Source organism: Ammodytes marinus (assembly GCF_949987685.1).
Source record: "Ammodytes marinus genome assembly, chromosome: 11".
NCBI classification, from domain to species: Eukaryota; Metazoa; Chordata; class Actinopteri; order Uranoscopiformes; family Ammodytidae; genus Ammodytes; species Ammodytes marinus.
In genome coordinates this window covers 5904021-5923221 of record NC_137215.1, presented here as the reverse complement: position 1 = coordinate 5923221, position 19201 = coordinate 5904021, and the positions used below count along the sequence as shown (strand labels likewise).

Genomic DNA, 19201 nt, shown 5'->3' with positions numbered 1-19201 from the left:
AAAATGTTAGAAAACCCTATCCCTAACCATAAAAAAAAAAATGTTTTTTATTCAGTATATGAGCATTACATTCAGAGAGTAAGCTATAAGTAAAGACGTAGGGTTCTTTCAGGCGGTCATTTTTACCTGGGTGATCGAGCGAGAGACATTTTATTATCTCACACACACACACGGGAAAATTAAATCTTAATACCAGTAAGTCGAGGGAAACATAACATGTAGTCTTATCAATGCATGGGTGACTTGATAAGAGCTTTGACAGGATGCTGTTCAATTCAGTGTGCGTGTGTCAGTGTGTGTGTGTGTGTCAGTGTGTCAGTGTGTGTCCGTGTGTGTGTGTGATAGAAAGGTAAGGTAAAAAAGAAAGATGTACGAATACGGGAATAGCAGAATACATAAAATATGTGGATAAAAAAAGTGCAAATACATCAAAAACCCAAAATGTGGAGACGGGAAGTGAAATAGTTGGACAGGCCAGTCACTAACCCTTCCCCCACTCGCTCTCTGCTGATACTGTAAAAAGGGAAATGGAACACAGCATAGAGGAAGCAAGCGCTCCAAACTGTATTTAATGCAGGGAAATTGGAACATCATAAACCTAAAAAAAAATACACAGCCTAGGCTCTGTAAACTGTAGGCCTATACAAGCGATATGTAAACAAAGGGACAAACTTTAGCTAGAAACATGCCAGTTTACAGAGCATAGGCTGTGTATTAACAATGGATTTTTTTTGCAGCGCACACAAAGTAGCCTACGGACAGGTAGCAGATCGCGAGGAGGTATTGATTTAGTTGAATATTGATTTTAACAGTGAATATCTGATTGATTTTGAAGACTCCACCTTTAATGTGATCAATAGGTCAAGCAACACTACAAGCTTAGTAACCTGTTTGCACACATAAATGTACAGATGCAAATATGGACCCACGAGCACTTATTCAAATTTACATTATCGAGAATTGAGCCAATGCTTTAAATTACATCCAGATTGAGTTGGGGGCCTAAGCAGGGGCCTAATGCTGGGCTTACACTACACAACTTTTCACGCGATTTGACAGTCGCAGACAATCTTTCAATGTCGGACTGAAATCACAGGAGTCGTGCTGGAGTTGTGGCGCGCCCCCGTAATCTCAGTCGTTTGGTGTATGGTGGTCTGCAATATGAGACCCCCTGTCTTTTCAAAATCTCACTCTGTGACTGACAACTAATGACTAGTTGTCTTCAGGTGTGAGTTGATTGTCTTCAGATGAAAGAGGGTTTCAGTCTTCAGTCTTTTCAAAGTCTTTTAAAAGTCCTCTGGTGTAAGCCCAGCATAAGTGTCTATGAACACAGGCTGGATGATTGTGTTTTAATTATTTTGTTTTGCAGTCGAGACTTCAATATGAAACAACAATAATAACTAACCATATTGCCTCCCTGCAGCTAGACTTCTCTGGCATAAGAAAATGACATTTAATCAAAAAGCGAAAGCAGGTGGCTTTCAATTTAGATTCCTATTAGCAGCAGCAGTGAGGTCTATGAGCCCGTTCTGTGGTGATGTGTCTGCTTCAGGTCATGTAAGCCACAGTCTGTCAGACGAGCTGTGGAGGAACGTTGTGTGGAAGCCTCTGTTCGGGTTAACGTTGCTCTGCCAGAACTCAGATTAGGGCAGGTGAAGAGTGGCACCACTACGCTTATGTTGATGTGGATTTCAGTAGATGGAAATTTTTTGGAAAACGTTAGAAAACATGTCCAGTCCAACTGCACTGTCTCCCGTTTGAAAAAAAAATACCTTATTTGGGTTTTCATCAAGTACAGACACAAGCTAATAAGCTGCTTATTAATATTCTATTCATATACTAAAAAAGTTGGTCCATAAACCACCAAACACATAAAGAAATATATTTAAAAAAATATATATTTATCACAATTTGTCTTCGGGTGTCGTATTTTCATCTAAATCAAATGACACTCAAATATATTCAATTATTATCAATTAAAAACTAAGAAAAGTACATGTACCACTTGTTGTTGCTCCACCATGCGCAGAATGCAGAGTGTTTTGCCCTCCTTGCGTTAAAATGTAATTAGTTCAAATCTGATAAAATAGTCTTTCTCCACGATAATTAGACAACAAAAAGGTGTGTACGTTTAGTCAAGTAAAGCACAGAAGCCATTATGGAATGCTCTTATCACTATGCCAACAAGCTTTTATCACTATGCCAACAAGATTACAGAAGGTGTGAAGTCGGTTTGTTTCATTCTCCTTATCTGGTGAAATGAAAGTGGCCACGAAAACAGTTTTATCTTTTATCATAACAGTTTGATGAAATTACTTCCTGAATTTTCAAACTTTTATTCTTAACCTATTTTTACTTGTTGGGTTAATTGGTCCAAAGATCATATGAAATAGCCGAGAAAAAGTCATATTTAAAGTGTAATTTAGATGTTATTGTTCTGAAATCTTTAATGGATATGCAATTCAAATCTGCAAAAAATGAAGGAGAAAGAACATGAGTGGCAGCCTGATCTCGTGAACATCACATTTGTCACTCTCCTGCAGATCATTTTGGACTTTCTCCAATCTCCGCGGGGAGGAGCCTGTCCGTTAGTGGAAGGCAGCCCCTGATTGGTCCATGAACTCGTTGATGTCACATGGATCCACGCAATAACCTGATGAGATATGTCTGTTCTCAAGAGGCTACATTGACCACTACACTAACCAATCAGAAGCTGCCTTCCACTAGAAGGGATGAATGTTATAGGTCTGATTGGCCAGGCCATTTTTTGACAGGCTCCTTACCTACGGAGATTGGAGAAAGTCCAGACTGGTCTGCGGAAGAGAAACAAATTTGAAGGCTAGTCTCAGCAGGCTACATTTGCTTATACTGTAGCTACTCTTCTCTTGTATTAAATCTCCAACCAATTAAACAGGAAAGAACATGGGGGCGCCTTTAGCTCAGTTGGTAAGGCGTCCCCCTCCCGGGCCGGGCCCAGCAGCAGACCCGGGTTCCCACCCGCGGTCGTTCTCTGCATGTCACTCCCTTCTCTGCCCCATTTCACCTCTGTCTCTCTGCACTATCAAATAAAGCATAAAAATGCCCAAAAAATATCTTAAAAAAAAAAAAAAAAAAAAAAAAGGAAAGAACAGGACAAGGCAAAACTGACTATTGGAAGTTGCTTTGGAAAAAAGTGTCAACTAAATGAAATGTTGTATAATTTAATGTAAGACTAAATACTTCAAGTTCCTTATTCCGATAATAATTAACACTACATGTCACACCGGGCATACTTCATACCAGCTGTATTAACAAAGGGATTTTTTACATTTCCTCAAACCAGCAATTGTATGCAATGGTTAAGTCCGGACTTGAGGGACGAATACACTTGAAAAATTATGTCATCATAACTTACTGTAATCGTGGAGTCATGAGTCAAGAGGAATTCACCCGTAACTACTGTACAGACACTAAATCACATTCAGGAAGACTTCATTTTGGAGAGCGCTGGAAGAGAACCAGTCAATCTTAAAAAGGTCATTTCACCCATATGACATCAGAACATACAAGACATATTTCCTCCCTTACATAACCTGGTATCTAGGGACTATTTTTCTTAGTCACAAAGCATCTGTGTGTCCTAGGGCTGCTTCAAGTCTGGCCGAGATCCTTTGTTGCATTGTATCCTTCCATCTAACTTCCTTAATTTCCTGTCTCTATTCTTCTCTATCTAATAAAAGGGAAATATGTCCTCAAAATACTGAGGAAAACAGTCAATAAACTTTGTTCAGGACCCAATGTCTCAGTAAGTGTGGGTCATTGTTTCTAGAAAGAGTGTTTTGTAAGGCTTTAAAAACAGCATTACACGCTACAAAAGGGGTCATTCAGTTCCAATAAGGCCTGTGATTCATTTAATTCATTTTAAATATTGATTATGGAAATGCTGGTCTGTTTTCATTAACCGATTAATCATATTGTCTAAGGTTAGGACGTACTGGAATAGTTTCAAAGAGGCAATGAGGATAAAATCAAAAAGCCTTTTTATTGAACAAAAAGTCAATCAATAATCAAAGCCTAAAAGATAAAGAAAATCATTCTAATCTTTACATTTGAGAAGCCAGAAGAGGAGAAAGTCCTGCATATGTTCTGGAAAAATCACAAAGGTTGTCAATTCGGGTTGCGAGGGAAAAATTCACGAAAAATTCTTCAAATAAAACCAGAATTCTCTGCATTGCTACAGGCCTCTACTCGTGCCTGTGTGGAAAATATGTGCCTGCTATTTACGCAGAGACATTTTCAGTGTCTTTAGAAATGAGACATTTGGGTTGATGTGACATGGTGGTGCACATTATGAAGGAGTGGGCTGTTCATCACATAACCTTGACACATGGAGACATGTCTGCATTCATCCCTCCACCCCTCACCCCCCTCTCTCTCTCCTCCCAGCTGACACATGTACAAAAGGTAACAGATAAAGATGTCAAGTCTGTTTGACATAGCAACGCAACATCAACCACATGCGCCCCTTAGCTCTCTGTAATGGGGTTGATCAGACCTCTATGTCTGTATACCCTGATGAAACTAAAACACATCTATGTTTAGCAATGTGCACCGGTTACACGAGTTTGACTTAAAGTAGCTACAAGGACCTTCTTCTTTTTTGTTGATTCTAGCGGAACCTTTGGACAAAAGCAGTAGTGTTTTTACAACACCAACACCCAAGCATTTGGCGGGGGCGCACACACACACACACACACACACACACACACACACACACACACACACACACACACACGTTTAACTGCATAAACATTTGTCAAAATAAAACTAATTTATTCCTTGAACAACCCATTCAAACCCACTACATCTCATTATGTCTACGCAAGCAGTTTGTAGAAGCACTAACAGGATACATTAATTATTTAAAACACTATTAATACCACCGGCAACACACTTAGGATTGAATTACAATTATCAAAGAGGAATAGATGTGCAATATAGATCTAGGGCTATGACATGGACGTGTTATTTGAGGAGATTTAAGTCTCTGAAGTTCAAATTTACCACTTGCAAACATTCTCTGGCAAAGCAAACACCACAAGCAGCAAGAGTGTGAACAGAAAAGCTCTAGAAACTAATTCCATATTCATTAGCACATGACAGTAGGCAGTAGGGACTCATTCTGCAGTTAGGAACCATGTGTTGGTTCACGGAACTCAACATTACACAAACCTAATTATATCTTATATCTAAGATGTTTGTCATTTTATATGCCCAAAATAAAAACAAAACAGTTTCACACACGTCACCAGCCAATACATATAAACTAATTAGCAATGTACAGTTTATATATACGGCTCAGAAAGAGTCCAGTCTGTACTTTTCTTCAATCTTCATCTCTTTATTACTTATTGAAAATTTGCTAAACGACAATATTTTTTATTGTGAATTTGGTAAAAATTTTGTAAGTACTTTATATTATAGAATCAAAATTTTCATTTTACCCAAACATATGCCTCTAAAAAGTAAAACAAGAGACACTGAACATTTGGAGTGGTCTACAGAGCTGTATATACAGTATATATGAATAAAAGCAACTTCTCCACCGTTTACAAACACTCAAGTAAATGGATCATGAATGGTGGATTGAGAACGCTTTTGCAAAACATAACATAACTAAAAACTGAAAAATGTTGACAGTTGTTTTTTAAAGACACAATGACATCTTCACTCTGTCTGCCCAGCTAAACAATGGCTGCTCCCACTCGGGCCAATTACCCACTTCTTCCTCCAGTTTGTCCAAACAAAACAAACACTTCTGCTGCTGATGCCGTGTTTTCAGAAGGCTAGAAACTGTTCCTGAGATGGATATAGAGAGTCATTGGCATAACAAATTAATGCCTTTACAAAGAAAAGGTCAAAGATGATCAATTTAGGATACTCTATGCATCTGAAACGCAAGATGCAAAGACTAGAAACTTAGATATTGAATAACATTGAATATTATGGTTGAACTGACTATCATAACGACCTGTATTGTTGTACATCTATCAAAACCAAATAAGGGTTGATGATGCCAGGTGCTTTTCAGGCACACTCACACAGAGCCAATGGTAGTTAAAACCCTTCAATAGTTAGGGCATATCGGATTTTTTTTTTAAATCACAAAAAGCAGACAGATTCTGGCCCACACTGCATCTTCTTTGGGGTGTGACTGAGTGAATATTACAATATTGTTGATACAGTCCTGAAACCACAAACATGATCATATCTATATATTCATGTCAGAAATATGCTGCGTTTGCACAAATATGTGTGTTGTGTCTGGCTAGAGATACAGCATCCTTCCCCCCACACCCTTCTTGTGATGAGTTGTAACAGACAGTTACCATGGGAGACTGTGAAAGCCCTAATGACATCATCAACAATAGCCCGCTACCTGCAGCAGTGCCATCCACACAGAACATATACAGCTGAGCCAGCACCTCTGCCACGCTGATGTATAGCACCTGTCAAACCGCTCTCCCTCTCTCATCCAGTACATTATAATTTCATTGCAGCCGTGCAACACACACACACACACACACACACACACACACACACACACACACACACACACACACACACACACACACACACACACACACACACACACACACACACACACACACACACACACACACACACACACACACACACACACACGACAATGCAGGCGAAAACATAAGTTTTCGAAACGCTTGTCAATTTTGAGATTTTTGGCTATTCAGCTTCCATAACTGGTCTATTTTCATTCTAGTATAAATAAATGTCAAAAATGCACATTACGGTGTTTATTTCATTAAACCTTGTCTGTATATTTCTCCTATACAACCATCTTTAACGGACATTATCTCAGCACTAGTTTGTTTCAATACCAAAAATCACAACTTGAACTTCCAAATCAACTAACCTTTGCATAATAATTGTTAGCACTATTCTGAAGGTTGTTACAGAAGGATTTGTTCATATGTCATTAATCAAATTATACATTTTGTTCTTGAAAACATGCGGAAATGGCATTTTTAAAAGACCTGTACGTAGTATTTTTTAAAGCCTAAGCAATATGTTTTTAACTGATATCATTCATATTTCCTGAGTCAGGTTTATGGCACAGGGGGTGTAGCCTATGACATCACCATAGCAGGAAGTCATTAGATGGGATCAATACTCTTATTCCCTACAGACCAACACACAGTAGCAGAGAAGGCCAGGATTGAGTTAGTGCAATGGGAGGCAGAGAGACACCACACCATATGATACCTTTATCATGGGATTAGATTACGGCACACCCAGACATACAGCCAGACTAGGAGGGGACATTTTTGATACCATTATAGCCCAAGACCAGATGGCAAAAGCAGTATGGCAGGGTCCGTGTGTGGCAGTGAAGACATTGGGGCTGCCATATGGTGGTAACATTGTTCAAATGTTAAAATTAGTTCATCTGAAGATTAATTTTAGTTTACAGTGCAATGTGCTTAGTCTAGTAAAGAGAGGTGGTCTGATAAACTGTATTATGACTAACATTATTATGACTTCCTTGTAGCCGCTGAAGTCCAGGAAAACCCATATCCTGAATACCATAAAACAACGTAAAGGGAAAAAATGTGTGCGTGCGTGCGTGTGTGTGCATGTGTGCGTGTGTGTGCGTGTGTGAGAGAGAGAGAGAAAGGGTGGGCAGGATATGCGTGAGTGATTTTTCTAGACTACATCCATTTCCTTACTCTCTGCAGAATGCAATCAATATCACATCATTGCATAAGGACCACAGTGAGGACGCGGGGGAAAACAACAGATGTAGATGTGAAGTGAGTTTCAAAGAACTGCTTACACAGGGGCCATTTTTAAAGAAGAAAAAAGAATAAACTAAATATATTGGAACTAAATAAATCATGTTAATGGTGTAAGATTAACCACTTTTATTTTTCCAGATCGTTAAAAAGGGAATGGGTAAAACCAGTAGTCAATGAATTGATTATTAGATTGTGTGAAATCAATGTTGCAGTAGTTGCAGCTTCTTATGTTAAAGATTGAGTTTGTTCTACCCTGATGGTAGATTTGATATTCTGGGGTTTTGGTCAGACAAAACAAGACAAGCATAGATCTTCCTGGGCTCTGAAAAATTGGGGATGTGTATTTTTGTCCATGATGTCTGATATTTAAAAGACCAAACAATTAGTAGAGAATGTAAGAGATATATAAGACATATGAATCAATGAAATAAATAAATCACAAACTGTAGCTAAATGATGGAATAAAAATCCACCCTTCAAAAGCTAAAAAACTAAATAGTCTCTTTGGCTTAGAAAGATATGAACCTACAAAAAAAAAGCATTTCAATTTCACCCCTATGCCCTTCGGAACAAGGTTGACATCGTTTAGCAAGTGCAAACATCAGATAAGTACTGCTGGAAAGAACTAATTAGCCCAAGCCATGTAGAAACTTGCATTTTATTCATTTGCACTTTGCCCTCCTTAGAAAAAACCTAATTGAAAATGTGAACTACGGTTGGTGAGCCAGAACTAAAATAATTTTCCCGAAACTGTCATGCATGTCAAACTGCTCTCGGGCTGCTTTAAAAAAAAAAAAAAAAATTGATTGAAAGCCGCTATAGAACGGGCACAATGGGGGGGCTCATCCACTGTTCCCATAATGTAAAATACTGTGGGAGGCACTTTTCACTGTCACGACCAATTGTGTCAAACAATGACAGCAGTTAATTGGTCGAAAAACCCACAAGTACTGGAGCCTTCAGATACTTTTGATTTCATTCTTACCGCCCTCCAAATTGGCCTTTTTCACTTCAGAAGTGATTTCTGAAGGACTGGAAGTATGAGTTCATTTTCACGGCGCACAATGGGCTCAGTCCATTACAGACTGCGGGATACTTCGCTGGTAGTTTCAACAGCTTAGACAGACAAGTGTTAGTCACTGTATAACTCCATTTGGGACTCATAATCACAACCTTTCTTTTATTATTTCTCGCTATATAGTCACCTCTACTAAATGATTACAACCCTGAAAATTGTATATCATTGCTGTAATTGAACTAATATATAAAATATGTGCACTTAAGAAGAAAACTGAAAAGATGAAAGCATAAATAGAAGGTTGTTAGAGTTCCTACCACTTGCCAACATAAAAAGGCAACTGTCAGACGCTATATTTCAAACGCTCAATATGTGTCAGAAAAAAAAACAGGTATTACTTTCAAAAAGAAACCAATCTATATCCAGCAAATCCCATGTGAGTGAGGCTGCAGGATCAGTTACAGTTACAGCAGAGAGAATAAGCATTGTGTTATCTGCAAGTTTCTGCATGCAGACACTCCGCGGATACCAACTCGACAATGAGGCTCCTTATCGCAACAAGACCTCAGTCTTTCACAACAGTGGAAGAGACGTAACCAAAGGGCTATACGGCGATGTGACACACACACACACACACACACACACACACACACACACACACACACACACACACACACACACACACACACACACACACACACACACACACACACACACACACACACACACACACACACACACACACACACACACACACACACACACACACACACACACACACACACACACACACACACACACACACACACACACACGCACGCACGCACGCACACACACACACACACACACTTCGCGCCCTGACAATGGCTGCAGCCTGCATCATGATGACAAGAGGTGGCGTAATAAGAAGTCTCTTTGACATGACGCCAAGTTGTCACGCTGGAACAAAGATGAGAGAAGGTTTTTCATGCCACTGAAAGAAAATGAAAAAAACATGAAGAAACAGTGGAGTGAGAATAGGAAGCTATAGAGAGTTCAAGAGTGCTTAAAGCTGTAGTGTGTAACTTCTGTCTCCCCCATGAAGAAATCTGAGTAATTACAACAACACTGTCAGCACATGTACATCAGGTAAGCCTTCTGGATTTGACACCACGTGCTGAACGTCCAGGTTTTTTTCTTAGCAGTAGAACCAACAACATTTGGTGGGCGCTTCTTGAGCTCCTGCCCCAGTGTCAGAGGGGGGGTGGGGGCAACACTAGTTTGTAAACACTGCCATACTGAGAAATTCAGAGAGAGTTTTGTTCAGCTGATAGGCTTGATCAACTTTGTGTCAACTTGAATCGGACCAACATTCATTTATATGAAAAAGTTACGCACTATAGCTTTAAGAGAGGGTGCGTCTGCAACACACATGCATGACTGTACAGTATTATATCATGGCACTGGCACACAGCAGGACAGACTGGAGTGTAAAGTGGCACAGACAGGCTGAGGAAAGCTGATCCTATCAAAAACACACACACACACAACGAGGATGAGAAGAGTAATGTGAGAGGCAATGGCACTGGTGGCAGAGTTAGGGCACAAATCTCACTATCTTCGGGGCAAGGCAAGATGTTACAGTTTAATCAATGTGTGGAATCGTTGTGTTGTTGATGTCATGCTGAGGAGCTGTGTGTGTGTGTGTGTGTGTGTGTGTGTGTGTGTGTGTGTGTGTGTGTGTGTGTGTGTGTGTGTGTGTGTGTGTGTGTGTGTGTGTGTGTGTGTGTGTGTGTGTGTGTGTGTGTGTGTGTGTGTGTGTGTGTGTGTGTGTGTGTGTGTGTGTGTGTGTGTGTGTGTGTGTGTGTGTGTGTGTGTGTGTGTGTGTGTGTGTGTGTGTGTGTGTGTGTGTGTAGCCTATTGAAGCAGCAGCAGCTATGGGGCGCAGCTCAGCTCGGCTTTATAATGGTTCATAATAATAAGGGGACATCCGGCCAGACTGTGCGCCTCGGACCTGGAGACTACAGTTACAGTGCACAAGACAAATAGCCTACAGTGGCAAATGCTCAGACAGCTAAGGAATCTACTGCAATCACAACCGAGTGTCCGTCATGCAAATGTAACCATTAACATTCGAATCATTATTGATCCAGTAGGCAATAGTAAGCTGAGAGGGGCGCAGTCTATGGCTATTGCAACGTGACCATCTGTTCTACTCATGTTAAAATCGAAAGTTAACTGCATCCTATACACTTCTTTTATAAGGAGAAATGCTAGAATATTTCAATCGTTTCGGAATGCGATGATTCTAATTTTATGAGCCGGTGTCCCATCTTATTCCAACGCAAACTGGGCGCTACAATACAAAGGCTCCGAAACTAACAAAGGCATCGCTCGTTGACAGTCAACATTAAGTCTCCTCTTTGACGGACACATGCTGAATGGACAAGCCCAAGCAAGCAATTCAAGCATTAACACTACGAAGGTAAATTCACACAAACAACAAACGAACTGCCCATTCGATCTGCAGTCGTTGACATTAGAAAACTGAATTGTCATACCTTTGTAATGTCACAACCGGCTTACTATGGTGACCGAGTCTTGGCGTCCTAATAGCACAAATTGTCACAAATTCACATCCCCAATAGTCCAGACGTCCGCTTGGATTTAATACAGCGAGAGACGCAGCGGAGACAGAGGAGCCTCAGTGTGTACAGACGCATAGCTGCATTGGACCAAATGCCGCTCCATATTCCGACCAACACACACACACGCACACACACAATATAATGATACACTCACCGCTGTGTGGCACCGAATGTCGACGACGTTTTTTTTGTTTTGTTTATTGCATGATTGCTCCTGCTGAGCTGGGCAGCTGTGTGTAGTGGTGCGTCACTGACTTCCGCGTTAAGATGGAGAGTGAAAAAAAATGCGAGAAGAGAAATAACCAATTTAAAGGACAGGTGGCGCACGCGGGCGCACCATGAGGGTCGCGCGCGAGCCCCTAATAATAAACGGATAGGGAAGAAGGCGCAGGCGGTGATGGGAGCAGTGCTGGAAAATGTAGGCTACCCTATCATGAAGGATACAATGTTATATTTAAAGCACCACTAATCAACATTTTTTATATAATTTCATCATTAGGCTATTTTAGCTAGGCTACATGTAGCCTAATACCATATTTTATTGATAAGTTAATATAAAAATAGCGAAAAGTACCAAATCGGCTGCTAAGGTACAGCCAGAAGCCGGTTAGCTTAGCTTAGCATAAAGACTGGAAACAGGGGGAAACTGCTAGCCTGGCTCTGCCGAAAGGCAACAAAATCCACCTACCAGCAACTCTGAAGCCCCCTCATTAGCCTGTGTAAAAAGGACAATTCTACGTTTTAACACAAACTATACACATAGCGTAATTTGTATTAATGCATTTGCATGGGTCCGATTTTACCTGGGGAACGATGTTATGTTTCTGTAACTGTACTTAATCAGAATTGTATCTGCTTCGCCATCGCCATATTACCATTATTAATCTCACAAAGTAATTTTAATACATTAGCTCATCGCGACTCTTCTGCGGTCTCTCTTCATGGACGTCTTCACTCACTTTCTAAACAAATGCTCAGGCTTTGGTGCTGGTGTCGTAAATCACTACCACGTTAATCCAAAGGTGCCGCCAGAAACAACAGAACTCAAAGTTCCGCGTAGCTACTTTAAGACAAAGCCAGGCTAGTGGTTTCCCCCCGTTTCCAGTCATTATGCTAAGCTAGTAAGTAAGTAAGTAAGCTTTATTTATAGAGCGCCCTTCACAGACCAGGCAGGGTCACAAAGCGCTTCACAATGGGAAGCAACAACAAAGCTAAGCTAATCAGCTGCTGGCTTTAGTTTCGGAATTACTGCACAAACAAGGGAGTGGTATCAATTTTCTGTCTGTCAATGGAAACGCTTATTTCACAAAATGTTGAACTAATATATTAGAATCTTAGATGATAAATATTATATTTGTTGTTAGCCTATAATATAAAACAGCTTCCAGAAGAAAAAGCTCTCATAGGTCAGAAAATAGCCTTTTAATATATTCTAGTGCGATAGTCATTATTTGCTATTATGAATGGCCTGCATTGAACTGTGTGACTAATTCTATCCATACTCAAGTGACCTAATGTACTGTAACTCTACACCAAAACAGCCTTGCACTTACTCACTCATTCACTCTCTCACTCACTCACTCATTCTCTCACTCACTCACTCTGCTGGGAGAGGCTCACTACTTATTAAACGAGGGGAATGTATATCGTCTGTTGACTCAAAGCACAGCGGCTCTATCTCTGTGAAACCTGTCATTGTGTTCGGGGGCTTATTACCGATGCACAGTCCACCACTGCTGTCCTTGTGGCGGGGACAACGGAGCCTCTGTGCTCTGTCTGGACTATAGTGGGCACCTCACAAGTCACTCTGCCAAATGACCATGCATGTGTCTCGCTCGCTGCGGTCCACAGATACTGGCTGTCTTGGAAAAGATTAGCTGCCAGCATGTTCACACTAAAACAGGCTTTTTTCTGACATATTTGCAGGACTTTGAAAAATTTGAATATGACTTTGAATAAAGGGGGAACAAACAAACACATTCTACTTTATATTCGGTACACCTTATCTCTACACTTTTATCTGAACTATGTTTTTGGTTACTGTTTGGTTTATTTAGGTCTCCGGTTGCTCTCTTCACTTGTGTGTGTTCATACATGTTCTCCTATATTGCATTGTTGAGAGGAGCATTTAGAGAAGTCTAGTTAAGCCACAGTCACATTTTTAAGTGGAATGGTTATCATGACAAAACGCCTGTGACAAATAATATTTAAAAAAAATACAGCTTTTTTATATTGAATATCTTTCATAGTAGCCTACAGCTTTAAGTGCAGTACTTGAGTTAATGTACTACTTGAGCGACTTTCCACCAGTATTTGTGTTACACTGAGTTTCACTGGTGTGCACAAACCTTCCAACCAGACCAAAATATTCCTGATAAGATGAACAAAGATGTGTGAGATTGAACTGGGAGGAAGCCAAGTCCTGTGAAGTTTATAAGATAGGGCTTTCTCTAGAAAGATGGAGCAGACAAACAGGTCAGTGGGCCAGTCAGCAGGTGTGGCTGTGTGTGGCTGTGTGTGTGTGTGTGTGTGTGTGTGTGTGTGTGTGTGTGTGTGTGTGTGTGTGTGTGTGTGTGTGTGTGTGTGTGTGTGTGTGTGTGTGTGTGTGTGTGTGTGTGTGTGTGTGTGTGCACGTGCGTGTTTGGCTTGAAGTGGGTGTTTTGGTAAAATATTTCCCTAACGTTTTCAAAGTCTCCCTGTTTTTCTTGCTATTAGTTTCCGTCTTCTTCCTTTCCTGGTAGAGTGAACCTGTAAGACTGGATGTGCTGGCTATAGCCTCTTGTTATGATCCCTCGGGCCCAGAGCTGAGAACACACATGACTCACTTTCATTTCACAGGAACAGATAGGATTTAGAACAACACACAAGGTTAGGCCTGTACTGATTACCGGATCGTGTTAAATACCTCCGAGAGAATACATCTTTTAAATACTTGATGACAATGGATTTTGAGGTATCATCCTAATAATGTTTTGCAAAGTACAATTACAATAAAGGCTAGAATAGAATTGCATTAAAAGAGAGCAGACATATTTCTGTTTACTTTCTGTTTGTTACATTCCTGTGGTTAGTTTCAGCTTTTCTTCTGTTCCTCATTACGCCCATGCATGCTAACTTTAGTTAAACGTTTGGCAGTTTTTCTTCTTCAAATCATGAAACAGTGGTTCATAATTATAGCAGATTCTGATCTCAGCATTACAAATATTAGTGTGTATAATAGAAATAAAGTAGCTACGATGAGCTTTCAGGATTTTGTTGATTCTTGCAGCACCTTTGGACAAAAGCGGTAGTGTTTTTACAACACCAGTGTCCAAGTTTCTGCCTGTCGTAAATCGTTTTGTAAGTTACCACGAAAAATCGGACCCATGCAAAGGCATTTATTGAAACTTTGCCAGTTGATTACTTACATAAAACAATCATTTTGAGTATGCCAACAACATAAATTAGATAATAACCAACACATAAACAAATCCTTCTGTAATAACCTTCAGAATAGTCCTTAAGAGAATGATCATGGTACGTTATTTGATGAAAGTGATGTAAGTCTTTTTGCCTGCAGTGTCTTGCCTTAAAAAATAAGCAGAAAAGACCCATTGTTTTTCAGCCCGTGCAAAATCCAAACTTGCAGCACTTGGCAGAGTTTGTAAAGGGCAAGCGGAACAATCCTGTAACAGAAAAATAAATTTGATTTGTTCATATTTGCGTGACACACACTGCACAGGAACAGTGGGAGACTGTTCTCCACTGAAGACGCAGCAGCAGCAGAAGGAAACAATAATCCAAACCTGTTCATAAGCCAGAAGGTGCACAGTGTTATGAGAATGAGAGGAATACACCCTGGAAAGAGTAGAAAGAGAGAGATTTAGTGTTGCACGTTCGGAAAGTTTTGGTGACTCACAAGACATATTTCAAGAGTGGTTAAACTCGGTGAAGCAAATGCCGAAATCATATTACTTTTATTCCCTGAAATGTGTCCAGCTTCAACTACACTTCCCTTAAAGGTAAACTAGGTCATTCTGGAGATTGTTTGTTGACAAATGGCTTTTCTCAAAATCAGTGAATGTTTCCTCGCCATCCGACACCTGTCCATACTGTGTGTGCGCGCTGATTTTTGTTGTTGTTGGTTCGAATACACAACCTAGTCTCTGTAAACTGGTATGTACACAAAGGGAATGTAAATAAAGCAGGCAAACATTCTCCAGAATAACCTAGTATGCCTTTAATGCCTCTTTCCCTTCCACCCCGTCTTTCAAACTCCACACCCCAGTTTGAAGCAGAGGAGCTGTTTTATGTTTGTTTTCTCCAAGACCAAGCCGTGAAAGCTGAATTATGTCACTTTACCTGTCAGTCTCAACAAAGCCACTCCACAGCCACAGACATTTTTTTCCACCATTGGAAGCAGAAAAGGGAGTGTATCTTTGTTCCCAGGGTTCCATGTTAAAGGAAGAGTTGACTTTTTAAAAGTTTAGCTTTTTGCCTCACTCTCGGGTTCAAGACAAGGCAACAGAAAACCTTTCCGTTAACTGTGTGTGCATGTTTGAAGATGAAATGGGCAAAGGTTTCACATCGCTAATTAGCTTAGCTCAAATATTGGTAGTCAATGGAAAGTGACATGGAGATGTCTATAAACAAGTCCATCCTTTTGAAAAACATGGCCCCTCTCCACATCGAGCAGCATCTTTTCTGCCAGAAGCAACTAAGCAGTTACCAGCGCCTGTGTGTATCCTGCACAGTCCAATTATCTTGGATCAAAGCCCAACTACATGAATGAGGAGAGGGAGATTGAGACATGACGCAGGTCAGGGTTTGTCTGTTATACAGAACCAGCCTCCAAAGTGAAAGCTAAGTGAATAATGAGCACACACTTTTCCTTTGAACCTCTCATCTTTTAGCCTGGCTTTTATGTAGTATGTTATTAATGCAAATTTTCATGATTAATCCTACTCCATTACTTTTTATTACTATTATTCTCAGTTTGTATGTATATTTTATTGATTGTTTTTATATAAAATGTTCTATTATTCTATATTTTTGAAATTATAAGATTTTATTATTATTATTATTATTATTATTATGTTTAAACTGTTTTAATTACATTTTTAATTCTGGTATTTTTTTTATATTATACGTATTCACTGATTGTGACATTATCTGCTCTCTCCCACTCAGGATTAATTTGAATTTTGCATGTGTGCACATCAAACAAACAGCAGCTTTGAAGCGCTCTTCCATCTGACAAAATATGAATATTTCAGACATTTTGTTTGTAACAAGTTGTGACAGACGGACGGCTCAGTGGGAAACAATCCATCTGTAGAGACAGTTCCTATCAGAACCAAATCCAAGAGGTTTGATCATGTGGTACATTTGAATATTGGTCTCAGTGGGTGGTGATGTAATAATTACAGTACACTTTCATTTCTTAGAATTGTTTTGTGAAATCAAGGGTGTTACCTTGTTATGGCACTTGTATCACACAACCTACTGAGTATCAGTAAATAGCAGATACAAGTGGCAACACAATAGGATCACAAGTTGATCTTGAGATGGTGACAACGATCAATTATGAAGGAAGACCTAACAATATGTTGTCCTAACCTATATGTGTCCCAACAACATTGGCTAGGATTAAAACTAGAGCGGGCTAATGTGCAACAGGTTCAAAACTATTTTGTCTTGTTGCTTAGGAACACAATGTAAGTCTGATTCTGGAGGACTTAGTGCTGGGACAACACTGACTCAGTGAGAGCAAACAGAAACTGTTCGTCATCGACTCCACTGCAACATGAGAACTATTAAAGGGGCAGTCAGCGATTCTGGAGATATCTTGTTGTCAAAATCAGTGAATATCTCTTCACGATCGACTACCTGCTTGTACTGTGTATGCACTGAATATACTGTAAATCTGTTCAATACACAGCTTTGGCTCTTTAAACGGGCATGTTGTTAGCTACGGTTGTTTACAGAGCCTAGGCTGTGTATTAACACAATTTTTTTTCAGTGTACAGTACAGACAGGTCATTCACTGATATTGACAAAAAGTGATTTTGACAACAAGCGTTCTCCATATGGCTGACTGCACCTTTCAGGACGCACTGCAGAGAAGGTCAAACATTCAGAGTGCAAATATTGAGGAACTGCAACAGCCATGAAGGACAATGCAAAGGAATGAGAGGAAATTAAAGCAGGACTATCAGTTACTGTGAACAAAATCAGCCATGAGAGTGATGTAAAGTATGTACGGAAAGAAACTTTATTAGATCAAACCCCTGTAGATACTATGACAGCATTTAAAGTTTTATGCAAACAGCTGAGCAATAAAAAAAGACTTACAAAAGATTTTTTTTTCTTTATGGCAACCACCTTACTTATAGACACATCATCATAAATACCATCAAATACAAATACCATACACCCCCCCTCCCCCTCCCCAATACAGTTCACTTGATAATATTACAGATAACTGACATTCACACCTACACACTTTGCATACTTGCTACTTTAAAAACCAACCATTACTTTAAATAAGTAGTATTCATTAATAAATATTCATTATTTTGTCAATATGTGTGTGTACTTTTTCTATTTGACGAGAGAAAATGTCATTAGTGATGCCGGTATGCATGTGCCCGTGTTAAGAAATACATTGAGAGGTGCAGGATATAAAAATCTGGATGACGACAACATGAAAACTTTAAAAGACAAAGACAATAATCCTTTTCTCCACAATAAGGAAAAGTTAAATGTTTAAATATAATAGTTCTAAAGTGCATCTGTCAAAAGACTTGTCCAATGAGAAGTCCTAAGCGGTCCTAGTTTAAAAAAAAGAAAAAAAAAGATAAAAATAGGTGGAGGAAACTAAAAATAGATGTGTCTGAACGTGCAGCAGATATATTTAGCAGAAAACTACCTACATGCATGCACAGTTTGTTTTTTTGTGTATTTTGCTTTAGAAAAAAAAAGAACAAGGATAAACATCTTCACATTGTCAAGAGGTGATAATAAGTAGCGCTGTGCCGTGTCAGACTACTCAGTTTGTTCACACTTGGCTTTTATAGAATATTTTTTTATTTAAAATATCAAGCAAACTTGGCAAGAGTTTAAAAAAAAAAAGAAAGAAAATTAAAAGCACACAGTGGTGAATCAGTTTCCTCTTTCTGCTAGGAATGACTTTGCAGAATCTCAACCGTTGGGTCAGTTTACCCTGTTGCAGATTTAGACCAGTTTAGATCTTGGGCAGTTTGGGAGCGCTGACGAGAGGGTTGGTCTCTTGCAGAAGCCTCCGTCCGGCGCCCTTGTAGTCGAAGGTGCAGTCGTGCGTCTCGGCGTAGCGATGCGTAGCACAGAAGTTGTGACCACATCTGAGGAGATTTAAATAAACAAGATATTTTGGTATGCAAGCATTCATGTATGCAAAATAAATAAATAAATAACGTTGTACTATTTATAGGATGTTCCACGCAAGACCTCACAATAAGCTATCAAATCATTCATCCAACAGCAAACTTCATCTGCTCACTCACCACAGTATCCTGCCTAATGTGAGTGTAGAGTCACAATCACTTTTAACATGGCAACCTTATCATAAACTGAAACCTCTTTTAAAAGATTCAGCAATTCTGGAGAGTACTTGTTGTCAAAATCAGTGACTATCTCCTCACGATCTGCTACCTGTCTGTACTGTGTGTGCCCTGAAAAAAAAACATACTATCATAGCTGGCAACATGCCTGTTCACAGAGCT

At 39.7% G+C, this 19201-nt stretch overlaps 2 protein-coding genes across 4 annotated transcripts in view; both read right to left on the bottom strand.

Moving 5' to 3' along the window:
* marchf8 (membrane-associated ring finger (C3HC4) 8) overlaps window positions 1-11704 on the bottom strand; it is an 80822-nt gene extending 69118 nt beyond the window's left edge. For 2 of the 3 annotated variants that reach the window (XM_080036381.1, XM_080036383.1), the window contains exon 1: window positions 11614-11704. The gene's annotated coding sequence lies outside the window, so the exon portion shown is untranslated. Of the gene's footprint in view, window positions 1-11372; window positions 11501-11613 lie in introns of those variants that run through there. The other variant, XM_080036382.1, reaches the window with a different exon arrangement.
* A 6980-nt stretch (window positions 11705-18684) lies between these two features.
* The window catches only part of zfand4 (zinc finger, AN1-type domain 4), a gene marked incomplete at its 3' end in the record, with an annotated part of 14253 nt that continues 13736 nt past the window's right edge, over window positions 18685-19201 (bottom strand). Inside the window, exon 10 of the mRNA XM_080036841.1 lies at window positions 18685-18820. Within this exon, the coding sequence (XP_079892967.1) occupies window positions 18685-18820 (136 nt within the window). The remainder of the gene's footprint in view (window positions 18821-19201) is intronic.